Source organism: Trachurus trachurus (assembly GCF_905171665.1).
Source record: "Trachurus trachurus genome assembly, chromosome: 21".
NCBI classification, from domain to species: Eukaryota; Metazoa; Chordata; class Actinopteri; order Carangiformes; family Carangidae; genus Trachurus; species Trachurus trachurus.
In genome coordinates, this window is record NC_139899.1 from 8,891,293 (window position 1) to 8,903,572 (window position 12,280).

General features: G+C 39.2%; 1 protein-coding gene across 1 annotated transcript in view; it reads right to left on the minus strand.

Moving 5' to 3' along the window:
* The window catches only part of lrp1bb (low density lipoprotein receptor-related protein 1Bb), a gene marked incomplete at both ends in the record, with an annotated part of 274,243 nt that overhangs the window by 25,365 nt on the left and 236,598 nt on the right, over window positions 1–12,280 (minus strand). Inside the window, 10 exons of the mRNA XM_083996665.1 lie at window positions 1,202–1,324; window positions 1,515–1,637; window positions 1,945–2,077; window positions 2,313–2,419; window positions 3,333–3,465; window positions 5,405–5,511; window positions 6,599–6,715; window positions 10,064–10,183; window positions 10,995–11,114; window positions 11,739–11,855. Coding sequence (XP_083852791.1) covers window positions 1,202–1,324; window positions 1,515–1,637; window positions 1,945–2,077; window positions 2,313–2,419; window positions 3,333–3,465; window positions 5,405–5,511; window positions 6,599–6,715; window positions 10,064–10,183; window positions 10,995–11,114; window positions 11,739–11,855 — 1,200 coding nt within the window. The remainder of the gene's footprint in view (window positions 1–1,201; window positions 1,325–1,514; window positions 1,638–1,944; window positions 2,078–2,312; window positions 2,420–3,332; window positions 3,466–5,404; window positions 5,512–6,598; window positions 6,716–10,063; window positions 10,184–10,994; window positions 11,115–11,738; window positions 11,856–12,280) is intronic.

Consider the following 12,280-nt stretch of genomic DNA (forward strand, 5'->3'; position numbering starts at 1 on the left):
ACACTGTGTTACTAGTGCGCAAACACAATCACCTATACTAATCACATTTCCTGCTGCAGAACAGATCATTTTTCTTTCTAAAAATCTGAGCTTTGACAAGTCAGTTTCTGGCAGCTGCCAACATAAAGGATGTAGACTATCACAGAATCAACCTGTTCTAAAAATGAACAAAACAAAACAAACAAAACACACTTTATGTGTTTATTTTGTTATTGTCATACAATTACTTAAAATTATTTAGTTTTCATTTTTTCTAATGCACCAAAAAGGAATGACTGTTGAATGAGTGTCCACGTGTAGCACAACAAAGACCAACATGGTAGAGATTGAGATGGAGGGAATGATGGGATAAAGGTGAGGGGATGGAGAGAAGGATGAAGCATACAATAGTGAGAAGTAATGGAGTGAGGTAAGAGATGGATGGTTGTATTAATGGAATGGGAGTGCAGGATGAATGGAGGACAGACGGAATGAAAGAGTAAAAGATGAGGGAAGTGATTTGTTCATTTTGTTCCCGTCTGCTCTGTGTGATTGCTCACAGTGGGCACACACTGAAGGAACATGTCAGGGCTCTACTGTACATACCATGAAGTATATCAGAGAAAAAAACAAGGAAATCAAAAACATAATAAAAAATAATAATACAAGTGATCTGCCAAACACTTTTAAAAGCAGAATGTTAATTTCTGTCGCAGCAGATACTCCACCCTCTCTCTTACAAAATTCGAGGGTGATGATTTGTAGCACATTTGTCTAAAATTAATTAAAAAAAAGATTTTCAATCACCAGTTAAAACCACATACTGAAAAACAAAACAAACAATAAAATGTGAAGAGGGTTGTAAGAAAACACTGCATTTTTTCACAAGCTAAAAAAGATTGCAAGCCACTTCTTTGGAGTGCTATGTGGAGTTTTATAAAGTTTTGTTTTGCATTTGTTGCTCACATCAAAAAGTCCACAAGCAACAGTGGTCATGGATTGCTAAGTTCTGTCCCAATTACTGTGCTAGGCTGATAAGATGGCTGTACTTTCAAACACAATAAAACAACAACTTCGGCTCTGTGGTTCAAGGCTAAGTCCAACAGCAGAGCACAGTTATCAAATAATAGAAATATACTTTTCCAAACCGACTGTAGCTATAATTGTGTTTCCACACAATGATTCACTTGATGCAGATTAATATTAGATATCTTTTGCTCACCACACTCCTCTTCATCTGAGTTGTCTCCGCAGTCATTTACATTGTTGCAGACTTGGTCTGTGCGCAGACACACATGATCATTTCTGCAACGAAACGGTCTTGTAGGAGGGCAGGGAAGTTTTGCTGTGAATAAAAATATACGTATAAAAACACACAAAAACTCAATGGATGTGTCTTTCTGAGCAGCAGCATGATCCCTTGTAGGAGAAGACAATGAAATATTCTCTCTCTGGAAATAGCAAAGTGGTGGCTTATAAAATATGCATCATTTGTTATCAAAGGAAAACCTTGTGAGAGTACGATATAAACTCACCACACATGTCTGTGTCTTCATCAGAGTTGTCTCCACAATCATCCTTGCCATCACACACCCACGTGTGGAGTTTGCATAATGTGTTGTTGCAAATGAATTCATCAGCCCGGCAGAAGAAAGCACCTGCAATTACAAATATAGTTACGAGACCTTTAACACCGTAACTCGGAGGAGTGCATTCAAGATTGTAGAAGAGGTGACTCGAAACCTGCCTATAACAAGATCATAATGACAGATTGTTTTACAGAGCGACAGCCCTGGATCATTAAGCCGCAAAGAAGCAAAATATGAATCCATCTCTGACTTCCTTGTTCAATAATAATTATTTCAGTGTAAAGGTTTGAAACAGAACATTAAAATCCCGTTTTGCCTTCGGGGATCAAAACCTCAATTATCGCTCATTTTTATGTGCTGTCACACTCATACCTACCCTGGCTGCAGTTTTCCTCATCACTATGGTCCATGCAGTCCAGCACGTCATCGCAGCGCCAGCGCCGAGGTATACAGTGTGCACGGTTCAGGCAGAGGAACTCATCTTCTCTGCACTCCTTCACACAGCCAACCTGTGAGCAAACACACACCCTAAATCAGCGAGGTGAACTCTGGTGAGGCTGTCGGCTGCAATCAGAGATAACAAAACCATTTACATGTAATGATTCACATTTTAACATGGGTCACATGTAACATGACCAGACAAGCAGCTCCTCACTGTTGATGTGTTGTTAACCGTGTTCAACTTTTCAGATAATTTCTTCGTTGTTATTTTTGCTTCTTTGAATCATGTGAAGCTGTACTGACCTCATCAGAGCCATCCAGGCAGTTATCGTGTCCATCGCACCGCAGGCTGGCTGACACGCAACCTCCACTTGCGCAGACATACTCATTCACAGAGCACGAAGGAAGTACTGGAGAAGGGCAAAGTATAACAGTGAGTAACAACGTCACCTTTCTGTCTGCTTGAAATTGATCAAATGAGACCTTTTATGTTTCCTGTTCCATGCACAAATGGAAAACTCTACTGACAAAGTAATGCTTTGTGGAATTGCAGATCTTGGAGAGAAATGATTTGAGCTTGCCACTCCTGACTAATGTATGACATTGTCCGCTCTGACCAAAGAGTTCATACTGTGTACTACCTGTTGCTTAGTAAATTACTTCCCAGCATTTGGTCAATATTGGACAGTGGACAGAAGTCAGTACATCCACAAAACTGGGGTCATTTCTACTTCCTCATTCACTTATCTCTGATTGCACTCAAGCTCTGCAATCAGCATGGAAGTGTCTGGACACAATTTGGAAAATTCTTAAAAATTGGTTATATTATTACACATCAATTTCCCTATACTTTTTGTTCCATCATATGTCCCCAGGACTGAGGAGTGGACTGAGCCCATGTGGTATGTGAACCACCTTTCTTTGAAACAGAAATGTTGAAGAGGAAAAATAACTATTTGCTTTCGCATTGTTTAGAGTCTGACCTTCCACAGCACTATGCTGAACCAAGGACCTCTCCAATGTATTTACACTTTTTTCTCCACTTGTTAAGTAATGACAACCAAATGAAAAAGTGTACTGTATAAACTCTTCTATTGCTTACAGAAAAAAAATAAAAACAGTGGCTTTGGAAAGAGTTCTGACCTGATGGCCATCAAAATGTTGCTTTTGTTGATAAGCAATTTCATTTTTAATTGTTATTCTGAGTTACTCTGAAGCCACTAAGCATGTTCTGGACATCAACACACCAACTTGAGCTCAGAAGTGGAATTCACGCGTGCCTGCTAAAATTTGTTCACAAATGAGAGGATACTGGCTTTGCACCTGTTCCCTGGCAGTTTTTCTCATCTTCCCCCATCTTGCAGTCTTCTTGGCCGTCACACAGCCACTTCAAAGAGATGCAGAGGTTGTTGTGACACCGAAACTGGTCATCAGCACAGTGTGCCTCACAGCCTTTCTGTAAATGAGGACAATATAATATACATACTGTATATATAAATATATATATAAAAACATCATCAAATTTCCCAGTCAGATAATCAATAAATAATATCATTGTGTGTGCATATTCAAGGAATGATTCATAGTTTTACAAACAATAATCAGGTGCCTAGATGAACAGAGTATAAGGTGTTGCCTGTTAATGTAATCTGTCTCCCTGTTTATCCTCAGCACAGAGACCTGTATAAAACAAGTACAGTAAGGGGTGACATTCCTTGTTCCAAAATATAGAACAAAAATAGTTTTCTCGAGATTTTCTGAAATTAAAATGAGGGGGTAGCAGTCTGAGTTTGTCAAATCAAGTGGGTATCCTCCAGAGTCCAAGTTACTTTCCTTCCACTGCAGCACAAGGAGTGGGAAACACACAAAAAAATATCCTAAAAAGACCAACTTATATTTGACTCACACAGTAGAATGACTCATATTGTTAAAGCCTTACATTGGCATCAACCTGACAACAGAATGTCTTGTTTTCACAGAATGAGAACAGGATCCTGTCCGTACATGTTAGGAGGGGATCTTTTAATGGTCAGTATGAAAGAAGGAAATTGTATTCTGCGCTGCTTCAAAGTCCTGAGGGCACCCCAGGGCTTTGTTCTCATAAGCAAGGACTTGTGTATCAATCCACACAATATAAAGTTTAAGTTGGATTCTGAGTGGACTGACACATTACTCTTTCACTCTCAGGGTAATATTGGGTGTTCAGAACACCACAACCAGGCAAATTATCTCCCCCACTACGACCAGCGTGAATAACACATTTAACAATCACTGGTGATTGCAGCGCTGACGAAGAGGCATCTTTCCTTGCTGAAACTATTTGACTGCGCTGACCCAGAAAACTGGCGCTGGGGAGCAGGTTAAGTAAAGGGTTAATTAGGGTTGCACTGCTTTGCAAGGAGAGGGATTATATATAAAAATTGCTTTGCAAACGTTAAACAGAACAATATATTAACAAGAGTAATGAATCATAATAACCACCCTTTGTCCTTGAATTATGCACTGTGCTACATCATTACCACTGATGAGGCATTTTTTTTTTGTGTGAATCCTGCAAAAATCTTTACACTATGTAAAACTAGATAAAGGCACTTTTTGTCTTCACATATTCACATAAGAGTGTATAATTACTATGGCGATTTGACGCTGTCTAAATTGAGATATTCAGGCATATTTGTGGACAAAACAAGCTGTCTTTGTTTTGCTGAGAGGCATGGGGATTAGGATTTCCAAAAACAAATGAATATGAGGTATTTCATGCGCTAATGTACTTGAAGGTACAATAACTCATTACAGTGATATTTCCTGTCCAGCTTTGTTTTGGATCGGAGCGACTATGATGAGGAGATTTAGACCAAAACAATGAATTATGCCTATAATGGGATTATTTTCTTTGTAAGTGGCAATATACCCATCCAATTTGATTTTCCATTCCCAGTTTGGATATTTAATCTGTGCTTGTGCTGCAGGTTCAGATACTAACAGACATTTACCAGAGATCAGTTACACACTAAACCCATACAACCCATACAAATATGCTGTAATTTGTCTTGGGTAGACAGTCATTTGTGAGTTTAAAACACATCTACAGTATGTTGTCAGTATTCTCTTCATAATATTACAACTATTCTCTTTATATTACCAGACCTCAAAATGATATAATACACCAGTTAACACAAATAAGAGGAAGGCTTGATTTCTACTGAGAAACTGAGAAAAGGCAAAGTGCCACAAAAGGATGAATTAAAAATATGCCTCATTCTTTTTATTCAGTTATTTATATTCATTCATAATTCAGAATCTTACTAATTTCTGTGCCTCATCAGCAGCACTCATGAGGGTTTACCTTCCTTTTTGATTTATAAATTAGTGACATACGTATTTCAAACACTGACCTCATCCGAATTATCCAAGCAGTCATAATCCCCATCACAGCGGAATCGGGAGGAGATGCAGTCTCCGTTAGCACAGGCAAAGTCCTTGTGGTTACAGGTAACTGGCTCTGAGGCGTCAAAAACACAAAAAATACAAATCATGGGCACACTGAATCTTTTTCCAGCATCATAGACTACCAACAGAAATCCCCTGATGTTTATCAGGAAAATGTTTTGTGCTTAGAACCACATGCTAATCCATTGGCAAAGGCATTGCTTTAGCTAATTAGAGTCATTTTGTATTAGAAGTGGAGAAACTGGCAAATTTAATCAGGATGTAAATACATTCATTGCTGCTCTCACAATGGAGCGGGGGGGTAACACACTCTGTGAAGCCAAAAATCTTGTATCTGCCGTTTAGAGCAAGTCAGTCCCTGAGGACAATATTAGGACGCAGCTAAACAGCTGTATCAGATCCACTGTCTGGGCCCTCCCCTTGTTATCATGGACTGTTAGCTAACTCAGGCCGTGTGTTATGAGTTGCGCTGCAACAGAGACTCCCAGCAGGCATTGCAGCAAAATCTGATTTGTGGCCCCTCCGCTGTCTGCCAGTCCACCTGCTTAATTGTTTGCTATCCAAGTCGTCAATGGGCTTATAATTTGCATTTTAAGTGACATTAATAGGTATGGGGAATGAGCACCTGATAAATCACATAAATAATGCATACTCAGCAAAAACACACAGCAGGCATGCACATAATCATATGATGTGCACACAAGCAATTACACACACACACACACACACACACACACACATGAAAGTAGGTGAATGTACAAAAGATATGAAATTTAACTAGATGGGTTACCAGTGTCATATCTTGAGTAAATAAAAAGTTTTCTTCAAAAAGTGATGATGAATATCTAAACAAAAGGGAATACGAGCCTGGTGAGCTACAGATAATAAGACTGTGCTTGAAAGAGAGACGTGTTGAGCCGATAGCGAGAAACATCACGTTGGATTGTACAATTGCATATGTGTTTGTATGGGTAGGTGTGTGCATCTGGGAGCGAGAGAAGGTGGTTGTGGTGGTGGGAGGGGCAGCCAGGTGTCTTCAGAGAGGAAATTTCTTCACTGCCTAAGTGCGCGTAGAGCGCAAACAGTGTATATGAACGCACAAACAGAGCTGACAGAAAGTGAAGGAGTCAGGTACTCACTGCAGTTCTCCTCGTCTGAGTTGTCTCCACAGTCATTCTGGCTGTCACACCTCCAGTGGTCTGGGATGCAGTTGTTATTCTCACAGCGGAATTCATGAGGTCCGCAGGTCTTTTCATCTTTTTCATCAGGAGCAAACAAACATGAAGATGAAAATGGCTTCAAAGAGCATGAATATTAATGGTGTGCAAGCTATCATATTTTGTAGGTGTAATCATCGTTTCCTCAGGGTTTCCCTGAGCAAGTCTGATGCTGAGTTCAAAACACAGTCTGTACTCAAGAGGCTAACACACCGTAAGATGAAATACCTGACTGTGCTACCAATCATCCTCAACAGAATTTGTGACAGGAAGTTGGCAAATTTGAACTTTCTTCAAGAAAACATCCAAGAAAATGGAAAGAGGAAAACAACAGTACAAATGAAAAGGAATTTGATTTTGGCTTTGTTACATACCAAACACCAACTGTGCGTTTGTTGCTGTTAGTGCTAACAACTACCAAGGGAGTGTCATCTCTTTCAGACTGTGACAGCAGCTTAGTTGCTGGTCTGGAAATCAACAAACATTTCTTTGTCCTTAAAGTTATTCAAGTATTGTGAGAATTATTATCTGCAAACTCCTACTTTGGAAAGACCACATCATATGACAAAAGTTTTCAGTAAAAGACGTCCTCTTGTAATGAGATTAACATCTTAGGAAATCTTTCAGTTGCAAAACGTGAAGAGAAAACAGGGAAACAAGTTCAGTAATATTTTTTCAAAATGACTAAATTAATTAGTGAACCTTAGTTTTCTTTTAAACAAGGTCTGAAAACACTGCACCTTAACACAGAAGGCAAGTGTAAATTGATCACTAGCTCAAGGTGCTTCCAACTCGAAAGTGTTTTGCCTGTTAATCAGACTGAAGAGTTTGGAGACAGCCAGGGTTAGTGTTATTCAAAATTTCTGCATTTGCGTCAAAAATAACAGATGCTTTCATATTTGCTCCAGCAGCACTTCCTCACTATGGGTTTTCAAAGTCAAACTGAGAGACTCCATTTAAAAAGTAATTTCTGTGCAGACAACATCAGGGATAATGGCCAAGGTAATGCTGTTATCAGTTAGGGAAGAGATGCGTCAAAAGAAGAGGGTGGCAGATTCTGCCTGGATCTCTTTCCAACATGACAGCAGGAGGAGAGAATCAGGAGGGAAGGCTGACTGCAGCAGCAGAGGACACAAGGCGGCAATTCATTAGGAACCAGCTCAGTCGCTAACACAACATAAAAGATGTGACACAGGGAAAAAAAATGCAATATTTCCTCGCTAAGTCGGAGCTCATTACTGCGCTAACAAGCAAAACTTCCTTAAACAGTTTGAGGTAATTCAAAGTGATATCCATAGAGCAACAATATCTGTTATGTGCTCTGAAGCTAGGAGAACATTTTAGATGATGAATTATTGGATGGCACTGATGAACACTATAGAAGATGCAGTTTGAGAGGGTAAAGTCAAACATCAGTACACTACACAAAGTGGGGTAAACATTTACTCAGTATTACAGTATATCAGGGTCTTCATCTAATAGACATTAAAGCAGCAGTAAAACCTCTAGAAAAAACAAACCTCAGATTGTAAAAAGATCTATTAAGGGATGGTGTGAGACATCACATATACAGGGCATGGACGTTCTATTAACTGGAATGGAATTGCACAGAACGTACAGTGTATACATCTGCCAAGGCTAAACATTTTTTTTCACCAAGTCCTTTATCAGAAGATCATACTGTTGTCTGGATCTGCAACATATTGTACTAACAGCTGCGTACACAACATCTTCTGAGAAAATGATGGACATTCTGTTGAAAATTGCCTATTTTGCTACTTTAAGTGATTACAAAGAATATTTGATCTGTCCCTTTTACTAGATCAGCACCAAAGTTGAATGGGTTTTTTCCCTGAATAAAAAAAAACACTCCTTTTCCACCAAGTTCAGTACTGTCTCTATAAGGTGTTAGATTTAGTAGAATCCACAAAATAAAATAACACTACCATGAAACGTTTTCATTCTTTCTGTATTTTTCCAGAGACATTTTACACACATTGATGTGTACATTATCATGCAATCTTTTCCACACTATATTAATCTGCCCTTAATGCTGTTTTCTCTGAACGAACTCAATCCCCAAAATACACAGAAAGTCTATTTTAAGACTGTGGCCCAAAACATCCACCTCACCAGATGTCCTTTAAATGTAGTCAATCCATCAAGATGAAGATTAAATGTGTATGTACTGTGTATACATACTGTACTGTATTATGTGCATCAAAAGTTTATACTGGGAAAGTGGTCAGTTTATCATTGAAGCAACACATTGGTTTCAATAACAATATAACCCAGGCCTGGTGATGAAACTCATAATATTAGACTCATCAAATGTTGTAGGAGCTGCAATTTGTGAAATATCGAAGATATATTTTACAGACCTCAGCATATGTAAAATTGGACAGCAGATTGATACAGTAGCAGCTCAACTTTAAATGTGCATGACAACAATTAAAAACTTTGAATTTGTACTCTGCTCCACCTCTATTATTCACTCAAGGTTTAGTAAAGTGGGATGTTGAACAATCCTTTCAAACCCAAAAAGCAAATTAAAAGCTTAATGAAGAGGGTAAATTCTCACAAGGGAAATGGTAATCACTCCTCTTGTAGATTAGCGCTGGACTGGTTGGTTTCACATATTTCAACATTTTTATTCTATTAAGTCTACACAAAAGATTAGGAGACGAAAGGGACTGATATAAATAAGAAAGATACAATACAGTGCATGCACACTATAGAGAACAGAGGAGATTACAACTTGCTTAATTTTTCATGATTAAAGAGATGTTTGATCTCTGGCAACTTCAGAAAGGCTAGTGACTTTGTCTAGCTTGTTCAAGGTGGGACAGGACAGAAGTTGGTCCAAATGCTTGTTTTCTTTGGTAAAATGTTAAGGCCTTTTGAATTTATTGTGGTGTTGACAAATCAAAGCATTCTTGCTCTTTACAGAGACATGCCAACCAAAGAGAATCTAATGCCAGAAAGTTTTTTTTTCTATTAAGGAGGAAAAAGTTCCCAAGGTTGTTTCTCTCCCTTGTTTCCTTGGCTTTGACCGACAACTTCCAGTATTGAGAAACTGATTAGGTGTGTTTTTGTGTCTGTGTGTGTCTGTGTGTGTATGTGTGCGTTAAAAGACTGACAGAGGCTGAAAATGCCAGGCAAACTGAAATCATAATGCCAAGGCCTTAGTGATGACAAGAAGAGCTGTCCTTCATGCATCCTCCCTCAGCACAGTCAGATGGGTGGTGAGAGCAAGTAGAAGGACTGAGTCAGACCAGCGCCAAGCCAAGTGTAAAATTAATTCAGATTAAATCTGATTTGTTGCCCTTTAACTCCGAAAAAAGTAAAGTGGTGTAATTTATGGTTAAGTGGGTTTCCACAACTCACCGCAATTAGCCTCGTCTGATCCGTCAGCACAGTCAGGGTCCTCGTCACAAACCCAGAGTTTGGAGATGCAGTGCATGGAGGCCTTACACTGGAACTGGTCGGGGGAGCAGGTGCTCTCAGCTGCAGCCACAGAGACAGGAAGTGTGGGAAAGAGGAATGTAACCCACATCCCCGTGCAGAGAGAAGTTTGAATTGGAAGAAATAACCTGAACATTTATTCAAACATCAAAAAACCTATTGTGATATAACACCTTTGCAGTGTTCTATTATAGCAAGGTTGCAATAGTTGCTTGTATTAAACCTGACATTGTTTCAGATAGCATTTTAATTTCAGTCTAGTGTTCATTACCAAACCACATCCAATCATGCTGGAAGTCTAAGAAGAGGTGAAGTAATTAGCCTTACTTTAATTAAAGGATTTTTTAAGTCTCTTTTTCTTCTCCTGACTTTTTTGCATTCTCTTCCCCCTACTCTAACCCCTTGCAATCACATGCAAGACAAATGCAGCAGTCTGAAAGACTTGAATGGGGTGCGATATTCTAATGAGTTACATCATGGCAGAGAAAATCTGCTCTTATCCTCTGTGTGATTCAATATCTAATCCCTTTTCACAGGCACAGGCCATAACAAGGGTTGCTTCTGGAATACTTAATGAGGACTATGTGATGTTAATGGCACAGCATACTCTGTCTAAGCACAGAAATTAATTAACAATGTCGAAATGCACTATTAAGGTGATTTATCTTAATCAGTTAGATTACATCTTTGCAAAAATATCAGAACCCTTTAAATTGTGACTTTTCGAGGATTTTGTTGAAAAGTTGTTGCTGTGTGATCTAACAGGGAATATATTCATAAGCTTCATACTCTAAAAGCTCAGTACAGACATTTCTAAGACACTGAGTGTGAAAGTAGTAATGCAGAGGCTTACGGCAGTCTGTCTCATCTTCTCCATCACCACAGTCATCCTGACCGTTGCAGCGGAGGTTAAGAGGGATGCATTTCTGTTTCCTGGTGCACTTGAACTGTCCTGACAGGCAGATGTATGTCTCTGAAAGATACATTCAGCAGGGGCAGTGACAGGTTAAATCAATAAGAAATGCTTTAACAGTGGTAGTGATTTTACACACACCAGACAGTTTATGAAAACTGTACATTCACTCCAGTGAACACCTGTATGGTGTTGGTTGGATTTACTGTGAGAAACGTGCCTGAACACAGGTCGAAAGGCCTTGTATGTTCTTAGATTGTACTGACTAAGCTGTAGTGGGTACTTCAATCACCATGCCTAAAATACAGATCAGAAGAGTACTGTAACAGGGCTGTGGCAAGAAATTGTATGTTATTTAAATAAGTAAGTAAGTGATAAATTATTTAGTCTATAAAATGTCAAACACAAGATGTCTCTCACAGGTAGAGCCAAAGATGATGCCTTCAAGTTGTTTGTTTTGACCATTTAAGTCTCAAACCTTTTGACAAAATATGAACCAACAAAAATGCATTCATCTTTCTTGATAAATTATGAGTCAAAACAGTTGTATGCTGAACAACAAATCAAAGAATTAAGTGATTATTGTTGAAGTAAACATGTCAAAAATTCAATAAAATAAAATGGGAACACTGTAAATATCAACAAAGCAGTCAGCAAGTTCAAATCAAGCTTTTCTGTCCTTACCACAGTTAGCTTCATCTGAGTTGTCACCACAGTCGTTCTCTCCGTCACAGATGAAGGGAGGCAGAGCACAGAGGCCGGTGCCACACTGAAAACGCCCAGGCTGACATTTGAATTCCGCTGTTGGGAAAGAAGCCATAACAATAACCCAGTGTATAAACTGCAGGAGTAAGAGCTTAATCAGAGTCTATAAAAAAGATTCAGAGTTTGCGTGGAGGGCAGACACATGGCAAACATGTTAACATGTCAGTCCCTTCAGTTCCAATTCAATTTTGCTCACTAAAATAGAAGATGGCTACTATTTTGCCTGTGTTTGATTATGGTATAGTGTATACTATGTGTGCTTCAACCAGCTGTCTACAACCCTTGACTCCGGTCTACCACTGTAGCCGCCTCACCCACCACTGCGAACACATGCTAAAGCTGGCATGCCTTCCCTGAACGTAAGGCGGTTCACACACTGGATGACTCTGGTCTACAAGGCTCTTCTTGGCACGGTTCCTACTTATTTATGTACTTTTCTTCAGGGACTGGAAGCCATTATG